The sequence below is a fragment of the Fusarium poae genome, chromosome 1 (genome assembly GCF_019609905.1).
Source record: "Fusarium poae strain DAOMC 252244 chromosome 1, whole genome shotgun sequence".
Classification (NCBI taxonomy): domain Eukaryota; kingdom Fungi; phylum Ascomycota; class Sordariomycetes; order Hypocreales; family Nectriaceae; genus Fusarium; species Fusarium poae.
In genome coordinates this window covers 4,801,086-4,827,904 of record NC_058399.1, presented here as the reverse complement: position 1 = coordinate 4,827,904, position 26,819 = coordinate 4,801,086, and the positions used below count along the sequence as shown (strand labels likewise).

Genomic DNA, 26,819 nt, shown 5'->3' with positions numbered 1-26,819 from the left:
CGATGCGAGGAATTGCGTCGCGCCATCAAAGGCATATCGGCTTATCAGTCGAACAGAGAACGCCGCCGCCATTGCCTTCGTCTTTATATATGCCCTTCTGTTCCATTGATAGTGCGGATGACTCCTCTATGCGCATCAATCGTCAAATACCGTACCCCCGCTAAACGCCGTATAAAATAAAATCCTTACAAAATACCAACTCGTCGAACTCCGAATAAAATTGTTATACATAGCGATCAATGCCGTAAGTGTCAGAAATATTTAATGCTGCGGCTTGATGATACTGTTGCGAGCAGTCTTTTGGGGCTTGTAGTTCGGAAGCTCCTCAAACCAGCCCTGGTCCTCGTTGTATCGGTAGGCATGGAAATCGAGACCGTAAGGCTTGGGCTCAATAGAGTAGAGCATTCCCAGAGGAATGTCCATATCTGTGATATCTGCCAGGGACAAATCCATGAAATAAGCCATCAAGACTCGGCAAACAGAGCGATGTCCAATGATGAGAAGATGATCCTCGATACGCTCAACTTCTCGAACCATATCACGCAGACGGCTAACAACCTGAAGGTAGCCTTCGCCACCAACTCCAGGATAGATATAGTTAAGCTTATCGTGCGCTCGCTTTGCAAACTCCTCGGGCTCCTTCTTCGCGATCTCGGCATATGTCCAGCCCTCGAACTGACCCGAGTTCATCTCATTGAGCATCTCCCAATTCTTGACGTCGTAGTCGTCGTCAGCTTCAAAATACTCGGCCGTTTCCACACTACGGTCGAGCATCGAAGTCCAAACACAGAAATTCTTGTCTTCGATTTCTCGGTTCAGTTCAGGATAAGGAGGTGTGTTGTCGCCTGGGATAGGAGGGAAGGAAGCTTGGGCCTTCTTGCTCTTTTGCTCCATACACCATTGCTTGCGCTGGTAAGTGATAAAGTTATGAAGAGCCTGGCCGTAACAATGTCCGCGCTCAGTTAGGGCGGAGTTTCCACCCAGTCTTCCGATCTCGTTGTCGACACTCTGGCCATGTCGGGTAATCCAAATCTGCCGAGGAGCAAGGTTAAAGCTGGCAAGGTAAGTGCTGATTCCGCTGCTGAGGAAACCCTTCAATCGATGCTGAATGAGTTTTCGTCCCACATCAACCATCTACAGAATAGTCAGTGCGTGCTCCATCAGGATGGTTGGGAATTGACAAACCTGGATGTATTGCAAGTCGTTCTTCTCTTCGTACTCGCCCAGGGGAACATATGCACTCTCATAGGCGGCGACTCGCTTCTTGAAATCTGCCAATGATTTCTGGGGATCCTTGTCGCGATAATCAGGGCCTGATAGCTTCAACCGCATGTTTGCCTCGAGAAGATTGGGGTCCTGGCAGATACTCTCAATGAAGAGGATACCCAGCTTAGGCTCCCGTTGCTTGACACGCTTAGCAATGTTCATCCTTCGCTCAATGGTACTATTTGTTGCATCGAGGATGCCGACAGCACCTCCCTGATCCAACAGATAATCCAACAGCTCGTCCAAAGTATCCATTGCACATTGCTCGCGCATGGCGGCAGCTGTTTGGTTCTTTGGGTCGAAGAATGTGGCAGACTGATCCACCTCTGACTGAGCAGCATCGTTAAGGTCAAGCTTCTCCGGCTCTGACTGATCGGGGCCAAATGGCGTGGGATTACCATTTAACAAAATGGAGGCGGCGTGTACAGGAGGGTCCAGGTGCTCTCCCTCTGGCTGCAGCTTGGGGTGCACAGAAACTCTGCGCCCAGCAGCCACACGTCTTCGGTTTCCAACGTTAAAAATGCGAGAGTCGTGCTGTTGCCAAGAAAGATATCTTTGAAGCTTCTTGGTGATGTACGACTTTCCTCGGGCTGGCAAGCCAACCATGACGATAACAAGCTTGGCAGCGACATCGCGAGAAGAAATCTTTCCGTCGGGCGAGACTCTGGACCGGGTCATGCCCGGGATGTTGAGCGTCGTAGCATGAGGTCGCACTCGTGGTGTGTGGCCACCCGAATTTTGTCGCAATGGAGGACTATTTCCATACGTCAATTGAGGATTTCCAAAAGCGGGATCGCCAGTGCTAAAAGGACCGAAGGTGGTGGATTTGTGGTTGGCGACCCCAACTGTGGAGGAGCAGTGAAAAAAAATGACGGCACTTACATGCGTGGCGAGCTCGGCGCTGTCGAAGTGACACTTCGCGCATATGTGGGGGTTTCGGTCAAATCGTTTAGCGATCGGAGAGCCACAGCCAAAGAAGAAGGTGCGTTTGCTGGTGGAGGAAGATGGCCATGGTCACCGTCTGGGGGAGGAGGAAGGACTGCGTAGTTGTTCGGATTATTCGGGTGCGAAGAAGGGTCTGAAGTTGGGTTCGAGGTTGGATTCGATGTAGGTGGTAGGGATTCTGAAGATCTTGGTGCTGAAGATGAGTTTTGCGCTGGCAGCGCTGGGGAAGGTGGTGAGGCTCCGAGAAGATTATGCATCACAGATTTAAGAAGTCCTGTAGATTTTGATTGTCGGCGACCTGCGTCTAGGTATGTATGAGTATGAGTTGTGTATTGTGGTTGTATAAGCGATGGCGCAAAGTAGTGCAAAGGGGTCTCAAGTAGAGACGAAAGGATGCGAGGCAAAGTTTGACTCTGATTGATCAAGTCGTTTGTTGCAGCGTAGGTAGCAATGGATATCGAAGATCGTTTGGAGATTTGGTATTTTGTATAAGGAGAAGAAAAAATAACAATAAGAAAGGACGAGTCAAGCAAGGTAGCAGCAGTTGAATGGCTAATAAAGCAAAGCACCCCCAACGGAGCAGATGGAAGGAAGGTAGGGCAAATACGTAGTATGAACAGTGAGCTGTAAAACAAGAACAAGGAATCGCGATACGTACCAGCAGGGGTCGCCGCAATCGCTGAAGGCATCGAGTAAAGAGGGAGACTAGGCTCCTCCAAATCGGACTTTCTTGGTCTTGAAGGTGATAGCAACCAATCAAGATTGAAAGCCGTCCTGACAAGGCCCGGCACAATGGTCCACAGGGGGTCCTCAGTGGGCGGTCCCTTTCAGTAAGGTAAGGATGGGTTGAGCTGGGTGGCGTTATTCTGTCAGGGTGCGTCGGTAGGTTGAGCGTAGGTGTAGGTGAGAGTGAAGAGACCAATCCCAGTGCAGTTGGAGGCTGACTCTTGACTTTTCGGTGGTGCCGCGCCGCGTCTAACACTGGTCCGTCCTGGCCAGGCAGTCAGGTAGGCCTGAGTGGAGACCTGACAATGCAGGACCCTAAAAACCTGCGGTAGTGGCGTAGGTTAGTAGGTTGTTTGCGTTTGCAGTATGCACAGCACAAAGTCTTTTTTAGCTTCCCGCGGGAAATGATGAGTGTTTTTGTAAGTGAAAAGGATTAGAAGAGCTGGGCCAGGCCCTGGCAAAAGTTGAAATGAAGTTGAGGTCTGGGTTGATAAAGATCTTTCCTCTTTGGGGGTTCTGTTGAGGTGAGGCAAGGTGAAGAGGTAAAGACTCGTCAAAGCCCTTGCCCTACCGTCCAAACTCTGTACTGTACGTACTCGTTTTCGAATGAGTCGATCCCACTTCCTCTTCTCCTGTGTTATGTTGCGTTGGGATGTGCTTTGCTGTGTTGTTCTGCGCTGTCTGCCTCGTTCGTTACCTCGTGATCTAAGATGAGGCTTGTTACTTCGTAAACTCTTGGCGCTGTCCTCTTTTTCTTGTCTCTCTCTGCTGCTTTTTGCCTGTTTTGCGATACGTCACTCTGAATTAGGCTATGCTCATCAGAGGGTCTTGCAGATCAAGAGCAAGAGAGAACGCGACAGGTTGCGATAATTATACTTGGCTCGTTGGCCAGCCGCGAGATGTCGTTGCTTGGGTATTGCTCCTCCTTCCACCAAGGGGGGATATCAGGAGAGAGACAGGACGATGTGAGGTGATGCGAACCAGTTCGCTGGGTCCGGGGCGGTTTATCAACAGCCAAAGGAGCCCCGAGTAACTGGCCGCCGCAAAAACCTTACAGGCTGTCCACAGAAATGCATTGCAGCTAACTTTTAATGCTAGTATGTACGTGTATGTTGCCGGCAAGGTGAAAACCCAAGGTGAGATAAGAAAAGCTAAAGTACCCCGCCAAGGTGTGTCTGCTGGTCCCCAGATCAATGGCTCGTGAGACTCATCACCCTTCAGGGTGGCGCTGCGCCTGTGTGTGTGTGTGTGTGTGTGCGTGCAAGTGCAAGTGCGCATTGAATAGACCCCTCGGCCTGGTTTGCACCGACTTACATCATTGTACAGTACAGGTAGGTACTAAGTACCTTAGTACATTAACTCAGCGGCCTGTGTCTGCGGGCACCGACCGACCCTGGTACGCTACTAAGGTATGGACGTTCAGGTACTGTACTGCACTATATGCAGCACACCCTAATCCTTTGCTTTCCATGTTTTGCTCAAGTCATTGTCATGCCCCTTTTAGATGGCATACGAATAAATGCACGTTCTGTGATAATAGTATCATTCTCAACAAGATAGGCTGGTTCAGGCCACATGTAATATCCCCGGGTCCCGGGATCCATAACCATTTATACCTTCCAGCTGGGGTCTCCTATCAAGATGTACATAGTTGATATAGGTGTTCCTCGAAGTTTAATGTGATATCGGAAGATGCAGCTTCGTCACGAAAAATAGGGCTCTTAGACCAACCTAGTATGTTAGAGGGTGTAATAAAAATATAAAATACATAGGGCGGCAGGTCATACATAGCCTTGCGCGTCCAACTCAATCTACGACAATTCGCGGTATCTCATGTCCGAGAGATGGTTAGATTCTCTTTGCGGCGCACTCATTGGATTTCACCCTTTTTTGGGGGAACCCTAGATGCCGAGTTTCAAGACCTTCGGATTCGTGACTCCGTGGCCGTTTTTGGGTGCTGTCGCGGACTCTGAGCAATTTTGTTATCATTTTGGATTTATGCGATTACTTGTTTATTGCTCACACAGAGTAACCAAAACCTTACATAAGAACCCACAAAACCTTCCTTCAATTAACCCATAAAATCACCTAACTAACCCTTTTAAATCACAGTGGCATCTTAACTATTACTATAGCCTCCTACTATATATCTTTAAGCTAGGCTATATATAACCTATCTTTTAAGGCCTTTAGGAATTCTTTCTATTAGTAAAATAGATATTTATTATTACTAAAGGCCTTATCTAGGGTTTTAAAAGCTTTTTTTTTAACCTTTAGTTAATTAATTAATATTTTATTTTTTTTAGCTTTTTTAATTAAATTAATAAGTCTAATTAGCCTAATTAAATAATAATTAAAAAAAGCTACTTTAATTAATTAAATAGTATTAAACTTATTAATATTTACTATAGCTTTTATCTTTATATAAATATTATTATTATTTATAGCTATATTAATAGTTAAGTAAATAATATAATTAAAATAAGCTAATCTTTACTTATAATAATAATAATAAGACCTTTATAAGCTTTTATATATAATAGGCTTTAGTTTATTTATTATTCTATTATTATAGCTAAGGTTAATTAATAATAAGGATTAAAATCTAAGCAAATTAACTAATATAAATACTTAGTTTTTTATATATCTTTATATTAAAAGAAGGATAAGTAGGTTATATAGCAGTGCTTTTATATTTATATAAGATTAAGGTTACTCTAAGAGCCCTATTTTTCATAATGAAGCTATATCTATCGATTTTATATTAGACTTCGAGGGATACCTATATCAATCATTTTGGATTTGCATAGAGCCTTTATGCTGTAACTTTAAATGGAACAGTGGCGTGCAAGTCCTCTTTCTCCAATCCGCTAGTCTCGCTTGAAGCTGTTGAGAAAGGAAAGGGATGAAAACCAGGAAATTGATCTTCATCGCCGTTCTTTGCATTACAGTGCCTGTGCCATTCAAAATTTCAACACATGACACGGGGCTGTCAGTCGACCTTTCTTAGAACAGCCCAGCTTTAGTATTAATATAACACATGAACATTGGGAATTGTACAGCACATAATACTGCAAGGCTCTCTTATAAACAATTTTGTTCAAGTTGGGATATACGCGGTAAAAACAAAGACGTGTCCCATTTTGTTGAGAAGCCTAGTAAAATTGTGATTTTCAAGCTTAAATTTCTGTCTCGCGTTGGTGTTTTGTTCGTGGCCAAGGAATACAGATACCTGTACATAGTACCTAAGCATTTGCTAGGTTAGTACCTTAGTACTACCTAGGTAGCCTACTAAGGTCCATACCTTAGTACCTACTAACCTGTCTGTCTGTGCAGTCTTTAACGCCATATCGAGTCAAGCTCCAAATGGACCGAGTTCTCTCCAAAGAAACACCGCGCTAACAGGTCTTGCTCCTGCACCAAGACCTTCTTCTCCAGTTATGGAAGCTCTCAGACAAGGTACAAGACTCCAAAGATCCTTGCTCCTCTCACCGCGGATCCCAAAAAGGAGTCATCGCTTAGCTTTCTCCGATCTCGCCGCGGGGAACAAGCAATTAGCAACAGCAGAATGCGCTTGCACTTGCAGCTGCATTGCATGTGGATGAGGGGGAACTTACTTAAACCCCACCGTTATCTTTTGCCCAGGCTGTGGTTGATACAGAGACCAGAAATTACCCTCATGATATGCGTAAGAATTACAGTGGAAGAGAGGCACAACGAGGCGCTTCGCTTTTCCCCGTACAGATGTGAGATTCGTAACCGAGCCGTCACATCAAGGCCACTGTCACCCTTACACCTGATTTCACTCCTTACTCGTGTCCTTTCGCTCGTCGCCCGGTCACGGTCATCTCGCATCCCTTTTCACTCCAGTACAAATCATACCTACCCCGTGGGCGCTCAAGCGTCCTACATTCGCCCATGGGGTCCCAGTGTACGTATTGGTCATGGATTATTGTCCGAGAAAGCCTTAATGATCATAGAATACAACCGATTTCATGTCCTTGTCCGCTCACTGCTTGACACAAATCGGCGTGTCACTCTTATCAATCATACGGCTATCACACGCTCGTGGCTCTGCTGGCTGCCTCTCCTTGGTTGTATTTATTGATTCATCTTCGTTATACCATGACCCTGGCATGACAGCTGAAGCAATAAGACCTTGTCCCTAACTTTATCGGTTGTCTGACAAGTTACAGCACAGCACAAGTCAGGCGGGGATGGTCCCGATAGGCTGTTTGTTAATTAATGTTTCTTCTGTTCAGTTGTCTGATCACCCATAAGTTATGCCATAGCGCCTTACCCCAGTTCTCGGTGAGCCGCTGTCAGCAATGCGTGGACATTTTGACGCTGTTGCACGATACCCCATGCCAAACATGTAAGCCCTTTGGCCTTTATGCTTGCCCCAACGCAAATTGACTGACAAGTGGATGCTTGGTCTTTTGTGTTTCGGGTCTTTGTGTTAAAGGAAGGATAAGTGGGTTGCATAGCAGGTATTGCTTTTGTATTTGTGTGAGATTAAGGTTGCTCCAAGAGCCCTATTTTTCGTGACGAAGCTGCATCTATCGATTTCGCATTAGACTTCGAGGGATACCCATATCAATGCTTGCCCCAACTAAGATATTTTCTATGGCTTCTGAAACAATGTATTGAGTTGTGACTATGGTATGATCATCATACACTCGTGTTTCTGTTCTGTTTGTTGAGGTCTACCTGACGTTGTCAATGCGCGCTGTTTCAAAGAACCGGCTTTTTTGTTCGCTTTCCAACGTGATGTCGTTCGAGTGCCAAGATGTCAGCTCCAAATCGTACCATTTCAGGTATAAATCCTATCTCAACGGCAGATGGAACGATTATTTTGAAGATACTCAGTGCTTTGGGGCTACACAGCATGTTACCCTTTATGGCACACTGCGATATCCTAGCAATACCATCTCGGTTGATTAATGGGTGCCAAGCCCACCTCCATTCAGACTAACTATGCAGGCAACCGTCTGTCATGTTCCTTTGTGTAGTTCCCACTTGTTACTGTCCAGTATACACGGAGTCTGTGGAGGTCTTTCACATGCCATATGCCCCTACTCAAGCAATCATGACGATTCGACAGCGCCAGCGCATCGGCATGAGAAGCTTGACGTGGAACAACCTTCCACAAGTTCAGATACGACCAAAGGCAAAGTTTCACAGGGAGAATACTACCTTGACAAAGTCAAATGGCACTTGACTGTGATGTTGTGAAGTACAGAGACCAAGCAAACTGCCTGGTCTTATCATGGTGTTTGGTGGAAAGGTCAAGGGTAAAAAGTAACGCCTTTGTCTTATAACAAAGAAATTCAAGGCGTTCCTAGATGAGTCTGATGGCGCCTGATTGCTGGCCTTTTCAAGAAAGTCGGATGTTGCATTTCATGATTTTGTTATAATAGACCATGCCTGTAGCTTCTGGTAGGTGAACCTCACGATGAAAAGGCAGATTTTTGTCTCGGTATTCCAAGCCAGAGCACGACTATATAGATTAAGTCTGAAAGTGTTGACCATAAGCGCGGGTGCATATGCACAATATGTGTTGTTGTATTCTCTTTGTCTTGTTCTTGACAATTTATGGTGGTGAAACTCGAGCCAGATGTGTACCTACTAGGGTACGCCAATAGAAGAGGCTTGTCGATGCACAGCCACATATGCAGGTCCCCGCCACAGTTGATCCACCAAGTTGGCAGAACTCATCGTCAACTTCATTGCTAACCAGTTGGAGGGAATACAAGATTTCGAGAAGACATAGTCCAAGTGGATGATTCATCTGGATGCATAGACTTCAATTTTGATGTATCCTTAAATTCCAACGAGGTCTTAGCTGTGAAAGCTTAATCAAAACTGCTCGCGGTCGCAAAAAGGCTCTGTTTGTAGCAGGCCTTTTGAAGATCCTGCCAACGCAGTGAAGAGTTGAACAATCTGGAAAGCAGAAGCGGAAAAGGTCATTCATTCACAGCAGAAGACCGAACAAGGCAGATAAGAGCCACTTCCCTGGTCTATGACGGGAATTTAGAAAGAACATCGAAGCAACTGCCGCCGTTTAGCGTCATTGCAGAGGTTTTCACTGACAGCTTCTTGCCAGTCTTTGACACTGCCAGAGTAGACTGCAGCTTCGTTCACCTCAAAGCACTAAAGCCCCGCAGGGGAATTTATTCGGACCTCGCTCAGCCAATTGCCAAGTATGCTTTATTGCACTTGATATTCTTATATCAAAAAGTCTCTCCTTAGAGGCTTAAGAAAAGAGTAAGCGCCTTTCTCGAAAGCCAACACTATGAATAAGAGACGACTGTTAACAAAAGCACCAAAGGCAGAAAGAGAGCCTGAAAAGCAGGACCTGAGAGTGATCCGCTCCTGCCTGAATTCATCCCAAACCTGCACCTTCCACGTTTTCATCTCCCGGTAGCAACAGGCGCATTGTTTTCATCACATCCAAATATATCATCCTCAACTCTCTCTTCTCAACAAGACGACTCATCTTGGAAACCCGGCTATCTCTCTACCACGTCACCGCATCCCACCACGTCGACACACTACGTCTTACTAGAGTTTGAAGCGGAATCGTCGCATCTAGTATGCCCTGCACAATCTCAAGATATACTGTCGTCTCCAGCTGACTGTTATCTCCAGATCGAGATCAAGGCCACTCATTTTGCACTTCAGACAAAATGTCAACCGAACTGGCTCCAGAGGTATCCCTCACCCCTGATCCGGCGGAGGCAGCTCAGCCAGCTAAGCCTGAGCATCGCGGTCCCTCTGAGATCGTGCCAAATCCTTTGATCGATGATTTCAAGGAGAAATATATTCGGCGCGGTGTCTTGATACCCCTCAAGACGACGCAGGAGGTCCGGCAGGACCACACCATCACCCATGCATACATCACACGAGCGCCTACCAGGCAGGCCAACGATGTCATTACGTACGCTCCTCTCAGAATACAACTGCACTCGTTGAAGTGATCGAAAGCACTGTTTACTGATAGTTCTATAGGGCCTTGCGTAACATGCGACCAGATGACAATAGCGCTAACCCCCTACCTCATCTGCGACGGTGTTCTAAGCCTGGCGATTTGCCTGCCCACCTCAAAACTCAGTTCATGAACGACACTGCTGTAGGCCGTCAGATTCACACGGCGAAGTCGACTTGGATTTACATCATCATCGGAGAAGTCAAGGACTTCACGCGAGAGGAGCTCACCGAAGTTTTGTCCATTATCGAGGGCGATGAGGGCGAGCTCTTTATTGAAAAGATCCCCATTCCCCTGCTTGCGCCAACATCACAAGTACAAGCAGCCATGTGGTCTTCTCAGTTTTGGCCCACCGTATATCGGAAGAACAACCCCTTGGGACCACACCCTAGCATAGTAGCCCGGGGCACTGAAGATATCAAGGACGACAGCTCTGTTTGGATGGCACTAGCCCATCGTGTTGCTTTACAAGCTAAAGAAACCGGGATCGGCGAAGCTATCGGAGCGGTGATCGTCCAGAGAGACGGCGGAAAAGTCGAACTTGTCGGGGTTGCAGGAGACGCTCGCTGGCACCAGGAGTGCGGCCCGCTGGGGGGTACTAGCAACCCTATGACGCACTGCGTTGTCCGTGCTATCAGCATGGTGGCCCAGAAGCTCGTTCGACATGAGCGACGAGCTGCTGGCCTACCTTTCAGCCCGCCTAATCTCGATTACGACGCATTCCAAGACAAACCACTCCTTGAGATTGAGAAGAAGTGCTTTGTACAAGAGCATCCGAACAAGGATGGCTATCTTTGCCACGGCCTTGAGCTTTATGTCACTCATGAGCCCTGCGTATCATGCTCTATGGGAATACTCCATTCTCGAATGGGTAAAGCTGTCTTTGCTACGCACATGCCTCGCAGTGGAGGATTGAGCTCAGATGATCGTCCAGATGGGGGTGGAAGAGGACTGGGACTCTTCTGGAGACGAGAGCTCAACTGGAGCTTGATGGCTTGGGAATGGGAACGTGACGGCGTGCCCGACCTGCCTCCTCTTGATCCCATCACTCATGTTTAGGATTACCACCCCCGAGGTCGATGTGAGACTCATCGGCTCCGTTGCCATGCACGCGAGACTGCAGCGACAACGAAGCTCCTAGAGAGCAATGATGAAGTAATATTCGCTATACAGCACTGGCCAAGACCAACATCAATCAAGGCCAGCGACATGATTATCTACAAATACCTATTGCGGTGCGTTTTATGGACTTACTTGCAGCTGGTTCATTGGCTGGAAAACAAACAAAGGGTTTAGATAGTCCTTTATATCCAAGGTGAGAAGTCGATTTGCAGACATTGGCCATGGTCTTGTAAAAATAGCTTGGGAATGGACGAGATAACATTGGAAGGAATTGGACGCGGTAACCATTGTATCCTATCTGCACTATCACAATATGACATTGTATCAATTGACTTTTTGTTTGTTGACATTGATTGTTGCTATGGACTTGTACAGTGCGTGTAGGTGGAGGACCCTGGCCCCAGCCTCCCGCGAGCCCCACTGTATGATGCACATGAACCCTTCTCAACCTTTAATTGAAGGCTCTCCTTGTATTCCACCAAATCTGACGAGCAAGTACAAGTTTCGTGACTGAATTGGTTTCTCTTCCTAATTCTCTACCACTATGCGCGCCGGCTGACTAGTTGGATATCGGTACCACCCCCGTGTCGTTATTTACCGTTGTTGTTCAGCTTTCACAGCTGTACGCAGCTTCGCAAGCTCCATCGAAGGATCACTGGGCTGTCACGATCGATCTATCAGCGCTTCGCTACCGCGTGCCGAGGCAAGAGGACCTGCCGAATTTTCACTTTTCGATTTTATCACTTGGAGGAGAATACAGATAACTGATCCAGACGATCACCAAAACGTCGACATGAAGCGAAACGCACCTAGCGGCGGGTTTGGAGGAGGTTCGGCAAGGAAGAAGGGCAAGAAGAGTTTATATGTGGTCAAAGTTGGGAAAACGCCCGGTATCTACTATTCCTGGGACGAATGTAAGGAACAAGTAGACCGATTCCCAGGCGCAGTTTGTGAGTAGAAACAGGAACAAAAACATGCGTGACTCAGGAGATGCTAACCTCGCGCTTGCAGATAAAGGATTCGTAACGGCAGAAGAAGCTCGAGAATATATGGATGGCTCAGGGGATACATCGACCAGAGACCCTGCTGCTGGAATCCCCCCAGCCAGCGTCGCTAAGGCCAACAACTCTATGAAATATTATGCTGTCGCAATTGGTATTCAGCCGGGCATCTATAATACATGGGAGGAGACCAGTCAACGCATCCAAGGCGTAAGTGGAGCAAAACATAAGAAGTTTAACACGCTGGGAGAGGCGAAGGACTACATCAGACAATATGGAGCACCGGAGACATGCCAGAGACTTGGTATAGCACCCGGTCCAGGACAAGCACGGCAGTCACGACAAGAACCAAGGCAAATACCAGCAGAACAAATACGAGAAGCAAAGCCAGCGGCATATGACCTACAGCAAAAACAGTATGCAAGCGCAGCAGAAGCAAGGCCTGCAGCACGCCAATATCAGCAAACGCAATATGCAAGCGCAGCAGAAGCAAGGCCTGCAGCACACCAATCTCAGCAAACGCAATATGCAAGCGCAGCAAGGCCTGCAGCACACCAATCTCAGCAAACGCAATATGCAAGCGCAGCAGAGCAAGTCCAAGCAGAACGTGAAGCGCGGAAAGCACAACATGAACGGAAATTAGAGGACGAACGGAAACTACAGCAGGCACAGCAAGAAGAGCGGGAACGTCAAGAAGAGCGTAAACGTCAAGCAGAGCGTCAACGTCAAGCAGAGCGTCAACGTCAAGCAGAGCGTCAACGTCAAGCAGAGCGTCAACGTCAAGCATATGCGCACGCAGGAACTGGAGTAGACGGAGATACGATCAGGATCTATACCGATGGCAGCAGTCTTGGAAACGGATCCGCTGACAGCCGGGCTGGTCTTGGTGTCTTCTTTGGCCACGACGATGAGCGTAACCTCGCTGAGAGACTCCCTGGCCTGCCCCAGACAAACCAGCGAGCTGAACTAATGGCTATTCTCAGAGCAATGGAGATTGCGCCTCTGACTCAGGGAATAGAAATTTGGACTGACAGTCAGTACTCTATCAATTGTTCACAGGTGTGGTCTATCAACTGGGAGAGGAATAATTGGATGTCCTCTAAAAAGAAGCCTGTCGCGAACAAGGACATCATACGCGAGATACGAGCCAAGATGAAAGAGAGAGAAGCTGCCGGAGCAGTCACAAAGTTCCAATGGGTTAAAGGGCATGCATCAGATCCAGGCAACCACGAAGCCGATCGCCTGGCCAACATGGGATCCCGAATGCCAGAAGTCGCCTAAACTGTATTCTTAGACTGAACAGGTGAACGCTTTCTGGAGGGGCTTGGGATAACGTTGTGAGGAATGTTCAGCTTGTAAAGTTTTCCTTAATACGTTTTGTAATACTACCTATTTACTACATCCGAAACTTCTTAAATTTAGGCTATAGAAAGGGAACAATAATTCAACTAGCTGAGGTTATCCGGTGATTTCGACCCCCTCTGACATAATAGTGTTTTGTCTGTTCTATTAACTATCAAGGAAGGTTATCTGCTGTGACAATTGTATTATCAGGTTGCGTGCAAACAAAAGAACCCCTTCGGATCATTGAACTATGGTGGCGTGATTCTTGGCTATCAAAGTCACTGATAAGAACTTCCAAGGCATTGCTTGTAAGGCGAGATTTGTTGATGCAAGGTAATATGCACATCCACTGCTACCAGACAAGGCGCCCTTGCGTAAATGGCTTTCATGACCTATCACTTTGAAAAGCATGCTACAGGGAGTCGGGGACGTTTGAATCTGCACAACATGAGTGAGTCTGTCCGTGTTTAGCCCTGGTTTCTTATTTCATCGGGAAGAGTAGCCGGGACCTAGCGAGCGGCTCATAATCAGCGAGAAGGGGAAATGTGCTACTACCACATGTACATGAGCTGGTCAAGGAAGACACTGTGCTGTAGATCTCAGATTACGCCCCGACGTGGGGGACTAGGGGTCCTTTGACTCTGATGGAGGTTGACAACGGGCGCTTGGTGGTTCAAGGTTCAAGCTTGGCGGAGAAACCGTTGAGGGGGGACGCATACAAATCCCTAGCTTCGACTTTACTGCATGAAGTATAGAAGCGGGATACTGGAATGAGAAATACGGTATGTTGTGCCCTGATGAGGAGCGTGGCTGCCATCCATTACTCCGTGGATGTGAAAGGAATCGTACCAGGTGGCTTGGGTTTGCAGGTATCTAGGGCTCGGGGAAAAGCGTAGCTCTGCGGGCTACATGGAAGGGGTTGGAATTAAACTCTGTGCTATGTCTGTAGTGATGGTGGTTGTATCGTGGTTGTGTTGCGATTTCTGAAGGGAGTAGTCGGAACGACAATGAGATATTTTATCCCCCCCCCCCCAAATTGAGTTCTTGTTACGATATATAAGAAAGCAACGACCTATTAATGCAATTGAATAGGCTATGATCAAACACGCATGTTTCCTTATTCGTAGTGCTAGCTAGATCCGACTAGAAGCGGCCCGAGTACTCAACTCAGATCGGGCCGTTGAAATAGGCAATGATCCAGTCCTAACCAGTGTCATGGATTGACTTGGTACAAAAGACTAAGAGACATTTATCAAGTAAATTAATGGCCCAAGGCAGTAAAGTGTAAAGTAAGACAGTTGCAGCAACAGCAACAGCAGTGAGGTGATTGGAAAAGTAAACGGCAACTTGGGATTGGTGATGTCAGAATGATTTCGAGAAATGCCTCGTTGCAACACAATCGAATACTTGCGGTGTTTTTCCTAGCCAAGGTTTTGCCTCAGGTGGACCGTAGTAGAGATCTGAGGATCTGATTTACTGTATAAATGTTTAATGGTATCCCGAGTCTCTTGCTGGTGAGTTACTTAGATGATGATTGGGAGCTGCAAAAGCACATAAGACAGACCACGATACTGCATCAGCACAATCCTTACATACATACGGATACAAAGGAGCCGATGTCGCATTCTCGTAACCGAATGTTGCTGTAGAACGCAGCAGGGAGTTTCTGTGGTTGGGTGGTTGGCACCACCACATTATCTCTCACTGTTTTTCGCCTTTGGAGGTTGGTTGTGGTGTCTAACATGACCCAATTGGTAGAGATGCAGCCGCAATCTCGCATATGTATACTACTACATAATGAACTAACAAATATGTTACTTTGCTGTACGGGAACATACCGAGTTATGTGGTGAAGTAATGAAAAGTAAACAAAGTTATTTTACTCAGAAACAAGTTCAAGGGTATTATTCTGTGGAATGGCCTGGAAAAAAGTGAGTTCTTGAACAAGGGTACGGGATTGACCGAGTTTGTTATCTGAGGTTCAAGACTGAGGTTATCAACGTTTACATGCAGTATAAAAATAGTCTACACCACTCCAAAGACCCCTGTTTCGTATGGAATTTACCGCGTGTCTTGGGGCTTGATAAGTCGTCGATATTGACAAGAAATAAAAGGGTCTAATAGCTTCTGTCTTACTTCGGAGTCGTTTTCCGGACACAAGCATTGGCTCCTATACACGCCACGGGACAACGGTTGTCCTTTTGTCCAATACAAACGCATTTCCTGTGACTCAGGCGCCTATAGAGACTCAGAATACGTAGCAATAACACTGAGACGCCTCGAGGCCAAGGCAAGGGCACCGCACCGCGGCAAGCCAACGCCCGCACGTTGTGGGATGGCAGGATGAATATTGAAGTTGTGATGACTCTGAGGCTGGACTTGGAAATGCGGCCGAGGTTTGATTGGCCATCGTACGCTTTGTAAGACATCGAAGACAGATAACCAGCTTGCTGCTTTGAGTGGTCATCAATGCATGTCTCTGCTGAGCACTGTTGTCAGAGACTATAAAAGCTGTCGCGTCGATGCCGAGTCCAATGAGGCTATAGGTAAGGGATGAGAAACAGGATCAACGTGGCGGTCTAAGAAATTCAGAATGAAGAAATGCAAGCCCAAGACAAAAGGGAACCGGATCGAGGTTATCTCCAACATCTATCTATTTCCTTATCTCCCTTGACCAACACGCAATGTGTGGCTTGACTTTGCAGCGTTGGCTTTACCACATCTGGAGTTATAAAAGTATGTCTATGGGAAGATAGTTACATGATTGCTTGGAACGACGTGTTGTCTCTTCCTTTGTCTTGGGCAACTGAAACCTTTTTGATAATGAATGCAAGGTTCCATAGATGCAACAAACCAAGTAGATTTCTCTCAATGGAGGCTCAATCAATCCTGTTTCCCTGCGTCTATCGTCGTCATGGCTTTACTGCTTCCATCTCACGGCTACTACGGGGCCAAGGCAGCCAAGCTGGGAAATAGGAGGACCAGCGCCGTTTGTTGAGTTTCTACTTGTTTGGGTTTCCTTTTTGGGATTGCCAGGCAAAAATAGCCTGGGGAAAGCTTGGCCGCGGAGGCCGGGACGAGTACAGGCCCGGCCAGTTTTACAGAGATGCGTCACATCACAGATTAGAACACAGGTACATTAGTACATAGGTAGGTAGTACCGTTGTCATGTAAAATATACGTACCGCACGGGAGGGTAAGCCTCACCCTAAGAAATATCTTCTTGTTGCAATTGGGGCTTGAAACATGACGATTCGCTTGTTGGTTGGCCGAAACCCAGGGGAATTGGATTGGATTGGATTGGATTGGATCTACAGGGTCCTTTTCTCAGTGGCCACCTTGACCAAATGTCTTGAGCTCCACTTTGCAAAGAGTTTGTTGTTTTGTGTTGTTTCCGGGGGAAGAAAAAAGCTGTAGCTTTAGTGACTGTTAACTGCAGCGCACCTTGTTGGCTGTCTGGGTATGAGATACATATGAGATACTAGGTAGGTAGCCTTCCCAATGCCAAATGCCAATTCCCTCTGGCTTGACTCTGGACTAGAAGCGCATGGACACCTGGGCGTCCCATGATAAAGCCCCGTGAGGACATGTCGGTGCCCACTAACTTGGTAGTCGTTCATCAGAGACCAGTACTGCTTATTTACTTTGCTGATTCTTAGCTACATCATTGGATGGCGTGGTGCGCAGTCAAACATTGTCATGGCCTTGGATTGAACTCGGTCCTTATTCTTTGTGGTCCGTATTCGTAGCTGATGAAGCCAGCCTGGCCCTTCTGGGAGCTTCTAAGTAATTTTAAACCCATGGCGCAATCAATACACATAGCATGTTCATCTCAAGAGTCACAGCTTGCGTAATACGCGAGGCCTCTTTTGTCTTGATAGTCTTTCACTTCTTGAATTGACTCCATAATGAGGATTTATGGGAGTACATCTCATCCCCCCGCCCCCAGTAAGCACTGCATTGTTAGAGCTGGTAGTGGTAAATAAAGCACCAAAGTCAGTGGATGTGGGTTAATTTGAGAATCGAATTCAGTCGTGAAACTGATTAAAGTTGCATCATCATTTATCTCTATTTGCCGCCTTGCTGTCAAACTATGCCAATCAATGTCGGTGTGTTTATATGATCCCCAGAGCCGGGTAGATCTACAACGGTAGTTACTTGTGCATCGCATCAAAATCGACGGCCCAGTTCCAGATGTCTGTCCGTATTTCTTTACCTTGCTTGTAGAGATTGACCGGTCTACTACATAGTAGAAACGGGATGCTGAAGTGCGTTAGCCCCGATATGTGCGAGACCGAATTTTGTACTGTATCAAGTATACAACAACAGGCTTCCGACGTGTGCGAAACTTTCCTCAACCGCACTGTCTCGCGCCGACAACGGCTCCATCTAACACTGTGGTCCTGAAGGTGGTAGGTACCTATGGTACCTACAGCATAGCATCATCCCCGCCACACGACCTATTACTGCTACAGTACTTAGTACCTACTAATGCAGCAACCAAGTAAACCAGGCCACCCTTTCCGACCCAAGATGGACTCCACGTTTATTGCCTTGGACCACGTACGCGCAAACTCTCATCTTGGAAAGAGGGGATTAGATAGAAAGTCCAACTTTTCACATTCAGTACCTAGGTAGGTACTACTAGCAGGTAGGTAGGCGATATGCAGCCACAGCGGCCCACAGACTTCCATAACAACCTACCTACCTACCTTAGTACCCATAACCCACGAAGCTAAGGCACCTCTTCCTAGCCAATCCACTTTCCCTTACCCAAGAGACAAGACAACCAAGACAAGCGACAAGCCAGCCTCTAGTCTAACTAGCCCAGACCGTCTGGCGCATCCATCCATCAATCAATCAATCATCTCTTTGCCTCTCGTCTCATCGAGTGAGGCCCGTTTTCTATCCGATTCTCCCCCATCTGTTTCCTGCCCAAACCCCTCTATCTCTATCAACATATACGAATATTGTAATCACCTCGTTACACTGGACCGTTCGCCATACACACCCTTCCTCCTGCGAACACGCACCTCGACCCGACCAGGGGTAACGCATCTGACAGCAGACGACCCTGACCGTCCCCGTCTGGGTTTTTTGCACTGACCGACCGGGACCTGCCTACACATCTGCCCGCCGTTGTGTTTCGTTTGTGTTCGCGTGCTCTAGGGGTTCTCCCATCCATATTGATCTCCTGCCCCAACAACTATCAACCTACGCATTTCTAAAGGATATCGACTCGAAACCTGTATTCTTCAGCAACACAATCTTTCCCGGCCCAAAAATATATATATCAAAACCTTCGGATTGCCACCAGCGACCAGCGTCAACATACGAATACAAAATTCAATTGAAACTGCCCATGTCAATGCCTTGAAGGTTCCTCACTACTACCCCCGCGCGATACCTACCCAATTTGCGACACCAAACTCAACCGCACCCGCCCGATCACCACTTTGTCCCCATCGTCCTCCGGCGCCTACGGGACGATCCAGCCTTCACTCGCTGGTCATGACACCCGCTCCTACTGGCCGCCGCAGCCCTGTCATCGTAGGTGATGCTATGTCGGGCAGCGATTACAACAATTTTCCCTCCGATGGGGATTTGGCAGAGTTTCTCGACTTCAATTCTAATAGCCCAGATACCCTTCAGACGATGGAAACACTAGGCGGATCAGACACTAAAGGATTTCTGGCGCCTCAAGACCTGACCTCAACAGCAACTTTTCCCGACTCTCCAAACGGCTCTTCCTACCAAGATTCGTCATCCGAGTCGGCTTCCTCTAAACACACCACCAGTCGGACATCTTCCAAAGCGGCTATGAACACGGCTGACATCATGGCGGATGAGGACGATGTCAAGATGGAATGGGGAAACCCTAGTTTTTCAACATATGAAGACGACTCTGCCTATGCATTTGGCCGCAACGATGCGGATACGGCCTTGGAAAGCATGTACACATTTGCCGATCACCACGATACTTTTGTCGACCACCCTTATGCTTTTGATACCGCGTCTAGCAGTCCAAATGGCGAAAACTCAGTCACATCGCCTCCAATGCCCACGATTAATCCACATAACTTTACCAAGGATGCAACGCCAAAGAGGAAAAAATCACAAGGCCATCAAAAAGCTTCATCAGTATGTGTTTCCCGTTAAATTCCCAGCGAGAATCAATTGTCAACTAACAAAACTAAAGCAATACTCGGTCTCGTCAGCAATGAATGCACTAAAAACAACAACATCGCGTGAAGTATCGCCAATGTCTAATAACATGGCCATGAGCCATGATCCTTCTCCAGCGGCCATGTTCAATTCGCCCTCACCCCGCAATCCAGTTGATTTCTCAAGGGCTTTAAATGGAGCGGGATCAGGATGGCCAAGCAGAAACGATGTGGCGGCACAATCTGCACCCGGTGTCTCGCCTTTGCATTTTGGCGGTCAGATAAACCAGCCTATGCCCATCCCTCAGCCGTTAAGCATGGCCACGCCATTCAACTTCACTAGACAATACAGCCTGACCATCTTGCCAACGCCGTTTAAATCGCGGGTTGAAACCCAAATCCCCATCAAGATGGCATTGTCTCCAATGCCACCTGGGATTACCAAGCTACACCTGCCACCCCACACTATCTCGAAGCCCAAGCTACTGGCAAAACCAGCGCCTAAAAAGTCTCCGGATATGCTTGAATTATTCGTGTCCTTGGTATGCACGAGTGCCATGGATGAACCTGGCAGGATTGAGAACGCACTCGAGCGTGCTGCTTCTCATCCTCAACGCTACCTCCCTCCTGACAATGATGACGAGAATACTCCTTCAAAGGGCGGCGATGTGCGTATTTGCGGAGGCTGCATAACCCGTGAGCGTAAGCGCGCCGCCAGGAAAAAGGTCAAGAAGCCTGAGGAGGAAGAGGTTTGGCAGCAGGATGAGCAACACCGTGTGATTGTCTTCAACACCCAGGAAGTAAAGGAATGGCAACCATTCAACGGACCCATGGCGACTCCTGGTACCATGCAAGTCGATGCCCCAATGCGTATTGCTTGCTACTGTCGACATCACGGCGAAAAGTCTGGATTCAATGTCATCTTCACCATCAAGGACTTTGAGGACAGAGTCATTGCTCAAGCAATGTCAAAACCGATTATGATTACTGATGATCATAAAACACATCCCCCGGCTCAGGTTGCGGCTCAACAACAGCCAGGCGTCTCCGAAGTGTCTATACCAGGACCTGTCACTCAAGCAGCGATGGACACCAGCGCTCTTATACCACCCACTCCCAATGGGGCTTTCAGCATGTCACCAACCAACGGTGACCTTCCCAACATGTCCAGGAACAGCCAGGCTCCATATCAATCGTCCATGTCCAGCGTGACACCGACTGGTGCCGGCGGCAGGATGCTTTCTCGTCCTGCTTCCCCTACTCTGGGTGGCCCAATGACTAAGAAGAGAAAATCGAGTGCTTCTAGAGTACCCAATGGGCTGACCATGACCCGCATGGACACCACGCCCTCACCAGGTTCGCAGACAGCTCAGCTGCCTAATGCTACGTCTCCCTTTACCCCTGGACTCGGTGGTTTCTCTCAGGCTGAGCCATTATTCGGACAACAATCAATTCTATTCCCTAATGCTGGCCCCCCTACGCCTGGCAGCAACGATGCATTCTTCAACACCAACACCAACCGTTCTTCTAGTATGGACAACATGGTGGTTTCCCAGCTCTACTCTGCACCTGCTTCCGGTCACCCAAGTCGGGCTCCTAGCCCGAGTGGATTCAGAGCTGCCGTCATTTCCAACCCCCAGAACCAATTCTCCCAGGACATGAGCAGCAGCAGCAGCATGTTCCCCTTGCCTATAGGCGTGAACGAGACGAGGTCACCTCCTGTAATTCACAAAATAATTCCTAATCAAGGCCCAAAGATTGGAGGCGTTGAGGTTACTGTCTTGGGTGCTGCCTTTTCCCAGGGACTTGAGGTCTGGTTTGGTAACCAGAAGGCCACAACTACTACATTCTGGGGTGAATCCTCGCTAGTGTGCTTGTTGCCTCCTTCGCCTGTGGTAGGACCTGTTCCTGTTCATTTCAAGCATGCGAACCCACAAGCCTCACAAAGTTTCGCCATGAGTAAACAGACTCCTTACTTCAAATATGTTGACGACAACGAGGAAAAGCTTATTAGACTCGCTCTATCTGTACTCGGAAATAAGATGTCTGGTAACATGATGGATATTCAAGATCTGGCTAGAAGGATCCTGGACGATAGTCCGTCAGCGTGGTCTGGTGGCCCCTCTGGTGGTCCCTCGTCCGGTGGCCAAATGTTTAGCCACGCTCCCTACGCTCATCTCGAATCCCAGCTCCTGAAATGCTTGGACCTTATTGACCTGGATGACAGCACGCACAGAACCCGCCTGGATCTCAAGAGATCCACAGGCCACACCATGCTTCACCACGCTTGCTCCTTGGGTTACCATAGATTTGTCGCTGCTTTGCTGGCCAGAGGCGCCAGTCCTAATGCCCAGGACAAGGGTGGCTTCTCGCCTCTACATATCGCTGCGATCCATAACCACGCAGAGATTGTGAGAAGACTGATGCTGCACGGTGCTGACCCCACGCTTCGAAGCGTCTCTGGCCTTGCTGCAGCCGATGTCGCGCAGTCTCGTGCCGTCTTGCGTACCATCCGCCGCTCCGAACGTCACATTCGCTCTCGTAGTAGCGGCGGTTCTCTACATAGCCGAGCTAGTAGTGCCACATCGCTACGATCGTTATGGGAGCCCATGACTACGGTCCACACTCACGATGAACCCATTTCACCAGACTCAAGCGAAGAAAGCCCCGAATACACTTCAGGGGATTTCGAGGATGAAGATTCTGATGAGAATGATCATCTGAGCATGAGAAGACCTAGTGGCTTCCGGCAAGACCGCGAAAGGCCCAACCTTCGCCGCCAAATGACTGGTGAATTGGAGGAAGAACTCATCCCTCCTGCAACAGCAATGGCGGCTACGCCAGCTGCACTGAAGGAACAATTCCAACAACAAATTCATCAGCTCCAGCAGTCAATTGCTTTGCAGTTCCAGAATTTACCACACTTCCCTCAAATGCCCGCATTGCCTAACATGCCCGATTACCAAGCACCTTTTATGCGACGCGTTCAGCAATTTATGCCAGGCATGGTAGGGCCTCGAACTGAAGGCGAACAGCCACAACGTTGGTGGGAATTAGCACCCAAGGCGAGTGCGGCCGCACCCCCACCCTATGAGGAGATTTATCCTCGCGAAGAACTTGACCGAAAGCAAGCCTCTGCTGCCCGAGCCGCTGTGGAGGCCGAGGCTGACCAGAAGTGCGCGGCTTTATTCGACCTGCCTACGACTACGGAGGTTGAGACAGAGTCGGCCGAGGTTGCCGAAGTTACTGAGGTCGCTGAGATCGCTGGGGCCAAGGCAGCAGAGCCAGAGGTTCTCAAAATCGGCCGCAAGAACGCTATTACTAAGGAGCAGCAAGAGCAATTCCGTCGAGCACATGAAGTCAAGATGAAGAGGATTAGCAGTGATCACAATCTATTCTTCATCTGGGTAAGTCGCCTTGCACACAACCTTCAGCCGACCTCAAGCTAACCAACCAATAGATTCCTCTCCTTCTCGTCATGATTTGCGCAATGCTATACAGCTACTTCCCCTGGCTCTTCACCTTTGCTTGGGCATTTGTTCGATCACTGTACCACAATGGGCTTAGCAAGACTCAGCAGCTTATCCAGAACAACCTTCCAGACCAAATTGAACGGGTCATTGAAGTTTGAACGACTTTACGACGTTGTTTCTTGTCAATTCACACACAAAATCCTTAGCGTACTTCTTTGTTTTACTTGTACAGAGTCGGCGTCCATTATCTGTTTTACATTCGACGACCGATATATTTTTTTACTCTTTTCACTTTTGACATTCGTTTGGACCTTGGTCGAGGCTGAGCGTGCATGAAGCATTCCGGAAAGAAGGCTTAACATGCAGACAAGTCAACGTTGGGATGGTGTTTCCTGGGATGAACACGAATGGGCAATAGAGGAGCTGAACGGGATTTTTGGCCTTTTTTTTGGTAACCAGACATTTGGGAATGCTGGGAGATGAGGAGGTGTTTATGTATTTGTTGGTTTTGGACTGCAGTTAGGCAGACATCGGGGTATGCACGGGATAGCTGTATATATAGGTTCAGAGACGGAATGAATAACCTTGACATTATCTTGGTGACTGCACATTTCTCGTGACCAGCCAACACCACAACATAATCTCAATGCTGTGGTTTGCTGTGGTTGAACGAACCGGTATGAACTTCGTGTTGTAATTATTAGACATGTCAAAATTCACCACCAACACGTATCACACTATATGTATGCAAGACAAACTCAATATATGGAGGGGGAAATCGTCGTTAATGCCATAATGTCAATGAAACCCTGGACGCCCATATGCCCATACAGCCATTCATCCAACCCGCAAAAACAATGAACGTTTTCCATCACCATTCCTCTCCTTCTTCAAGACTATCTCTTCCCTCTTACTCGTTCAAGTACGTAAACCCAAAGCATGAAGAAAAGAAAACACGAAAAGCCCACCCTATCCAACAAACAAGGATAATAGGAGACGTCATAGAAAATAAGTTCAGTCATGTCGCATGCCATCGTGGATATCTCAACAACAATTCCACCATGAAAGAAGAACCAGAAACAAAAAACAAGGTCGTGGCCGCGTCATTATAGAGTTGTACAAACGCCCGTAGCTTGCAGAGCGCAAAAAGCTTGGTTACTTTGCATCTCACCACTGCCATTATCCGCTGTGCTGTCGTAGGTATCCTGCGTTCTGTTGAATATCAATCTTCGATGCTGAAAGATGAAAAAGCTGCCCGTCACCGTTCAACTAATAGCGAGACCGCATTGCTGGGACAAGGTTCTCGGCGTTGTCGTGCAAGGCGAACTTCTCGGGAATATCGGGCACCATGGGGGTGCCTTTGTTACTATCTGGTGTCATGTGAAGCTCTTCTGCGGCGATCTTGCGCGAACGCAGAACCCGAGAGTATTGAACCTCCTGCAATGGCGATCTGTATTCCTCGGTGCTGTTTCTAGCAGCAGAGCTAGGCCGAGAACCTGCCCGGCGGTCTGAGTCGAAAGAGCTTCGACCGCCAGCGCCAGGCAGTCGTCCAAGGACGCGGCGGGCAAGCTTGTTATAGTCTTTACCAGCACCAGCTCCATGGGGCCCCGACACACTACGCCGTGAGGATAAAAGGCTACGGCGAGATGCAACGTTTCGTAGGCTAGGCAGGCCAATATCTCGAGAAGAAGACTTGCGCAACTTCTTCTTCGGGGTAGGGGGATCGCGAGCTCCTGCTTCTTCGTCCGAGTTGGAATCTGCTGCAGCTCGCTTAGTTCCTCTAGATGAGACACTCGCTGGCGATTGAATAGGAGAGGCCACGCAAGAAGCCGAAGGAGTTCCCGTTCGTGAGTTTCTAGTCTGTCGAGGCAGTTGAAGGTAATCCCTTGACATTATGCCAGTAGGTACTGCTGGGGCTGGGGCGGCACTGAACGGCGTTGGCGGTATGGCGCCCGCGGAAAGTGGAGGTGTGAAGAATCCAGATGCAACAAGCTCATCGTATGTGGCAGCTCCTGGATTGCCAGGAGGCGATTGCAGCTTGAGGGGAAACTTGGCTCTCAAGGGTGACTTGGGCTCTGCAGGTGGTGTGGGTGGTGGAGGAACTGCATCTTGAGGCATGGGGGCTCGAGATAGAGCATCCATAAGATTGGCCGGAGGTGCGGCGATTTGCTGAGCTGCTTGTTGGACAGCGCCGGGTGGTGGCTGGCGAGTAGACTGGATAGCGTGAGAAGTGAAGAAGCCGGAGGCCATCAAATGGTGATAATTGGCCAATATCTCTTCTCGACTGGGCATGTCGTCTCTTGGAGGATCAACGTTATTCTTGGGGTCTGGCATGTCCGTCATTTGGACGTCTTCTCTTTCTCTATCCCTCCCGCGCTGGTCATCTTGGTCCCTCTTGCGACTCCGCGACCTCTTCCTCAACCCTCTGTCATCTTCGTTGTCTTTCCTAAATCCCAATCGACCTCGAACTTCATCCCAAACTTGACCTAGAAGCCTCCCCTTCTTGACCTGCTTATCGGAGAAGTCGTCACTCATCGGCCGGGCATTGTTGGATTTGACACATGTCAGAGCAGGTCGCTCAAGAGCGGCGAGCTCATCAGGGCCCAGAAACTGAACGGGAGGTGCAGCAGAAGTCCTGTCGTTCATGGAGCCCTCCTGAAACCGGCTCGCGCTCACAGCGCGGCGAGGCTTCGGCCGACCCATAAAGAAGGTTTTTGTGGTTGTGCACGTATGTGTATGAATGTGTAATTGCGTCTAAGTTGGGGGGCGTTGTAAGAGCTTAAAGCAGCACGATTACGTTGACTTTAACAACGATCGGGTGCGGGAAGCGTTGGACAATGGGGGTTCAAAAGTCAACAGGACATAACGGCTTTGGAAAGAAAAATGTGGCTGATTATAGTAAACAGAACGTTGTGTGATGATTGCATCTGCAAAAGTGATAGCGGCGCTGGGACCTGGGACTCGGACCTGGAGGCGGTCGGTTTGTTGATATTGAATCTGGCTCGCGCACGTGATTTCACCACGGCAACGAGGCAGGAGCGGGGGATGCAACGTACCTGCAGCGTTAGTGAAGCATTGACCTTGGAATGGGAAGGAGTACAAGGATACTCGAATCGCTTGATTCCCTAAAGTGGAAATAAAATCGAAGTCTACAGTACAAAAACGGAGATTAAATTCCCTTTGGTTTTAGACAGAGCAAGGCAATAGCTTGAATCGTCGATTTCAGGCTTGGCTATACATGTTGGTTGTGAAAATTATCTACCTGGCATACATAATGTTGATGTGCGAAAGTAGAATAACAATTCTTATTCCCGTCAAGCTATCTAAATTCCACCCACCATACGGCCTCGATTCTGCTCCGGTTGTGGTCAATGTTGGAAGAAAGAGTCTACCAGTGAACCTTGCACAAGTTATATTGATCCCAATATTCGTACTCGACATGGATATCTGGTCGAGGGTTTGAGACGCTTTACGTCGTTGTTTTTGTGTATGAAATTACAATCACTAGTTTCATAGAGTTGTCTCATGTGACTCAAAACAATGTAAATGCACGGGCGATATGTTGATAGATAGTTGCTGCCTGTAGGCAGGAAGCAGGTTCATACTCTGTCACTCTGTGTATCGTGACGAAATCTCAACTCGCCCCTAGTAAAATAGCTCGAATAACATAGAGTCTGACATGACTCTACCCTTGATTCCGGATAAACACTCGTATTGGTTGGGCTTTATCCTGGCCACATGATCCATTACACGAAGCACACTGTCTCACGCTAATGCGAAGTATTTGATT

General features: G+C 48.1%; 5 protein-coding genes across 5 annotated transcripts; 3 read left to right on the top strand and 2 right to left on the bottom strand.

Annotated features, from left to right (window-relative positions):
• Nucleotides 1-261: 261 nt before the first annotated feature.
• FPOAC1_001555 (uncharacterized protein) lies at nt 262-2,900 on the bottom strand (the record flags this gene model as incomplete). The annotated part of the gene is made up of 4 exons (XM_044846157.1): nt 262-1,134; nt 1,186-2,020; nt 2,149-2,515; nt 2,870-2,900. 4 exons carry the CDS (start codon nt 2,898-2,900, stop codon nt 262-264), a joined length of 2,106 nt encoding a protein of 701 aa, XP_044712073.1.
• Nucleotides 2,901-9,626: 6,726 nt separating this feature from the next.
• On the top strand, nt 9,627-10,984 carry FPOAC1_001554 (uncharacterized protein; the record flags this gene model as incomplete). The annotated part of the gene is made up of 2 exons (XM_044846156.1): nt 9,627-9,877; nt 9,949-10,984. The coding sequence occupies 2 exons, from the start codon at nt 9,627-9,629 to the stop codon at nt 10,982-10,984; spliced, it is 1,287 nt and encodes a 428-aa protein (XP_044712072.1).
• Nucleotides 10,985-11,840: 856 nt separating this feature from the next.
• On the top strand, nt 11,841-13,329 carry FPOAC1_001553 (uncharacterized protein; the record flags this gene model as incomplete). Its single annotated transcript, XM_044846155.1, has 2 exons — nt 11,841-11,997; nt 12,059-13,329. The coding sequence occupies 2 exons, from the start codon at nt 11,841-11,843 to the stop codon at nt 13,327-13,329; spliced, it is 1,428 nt and encodes a 475-aa protein (XP_044712071.1).
• A 5,574-nt stretch (nt 13,330-18,903) lies between these two features.
• FPOAC1_001552 (uncharacterized protein) lies at nt 18,904-23,187 on the top strand (the record flags this gene model as incomplete). Its single annotated transcript, XM_044846154.1, has 3 exons — nt 18,904-19,533; nt 19,592-22,963; nt 23,017-23,187. 3 exons carry the CDS (start codon nt 18,904-18,906, stop codon nt 23,185-23,187), a joined length of 4,173 nt encoding a protein of 1,390 aa, XP_044712070.1.
• Nucleotides 23,188-24,298: 1,111 nt separating this feature from the next.
• Nucleotides 24,299-25,732, bottom strand: FPOAC1_001551 (uncharacterized protein; the record flags this gene model as incomplete). The annotated part of the gene is made up of 1 exon (XM_044846153.1): nt 24,299-25,732. The coding sequence occupies one exon, from the start codon at nt 25,730-25,732 to the stop codon at nt 24,299-24,301; it is 1,434 nt and encodes a 477-aa protein (XP_044712069.1).
• Nucleotides 25,733-26,819: the final 1,087 nt, after the last annotated feature.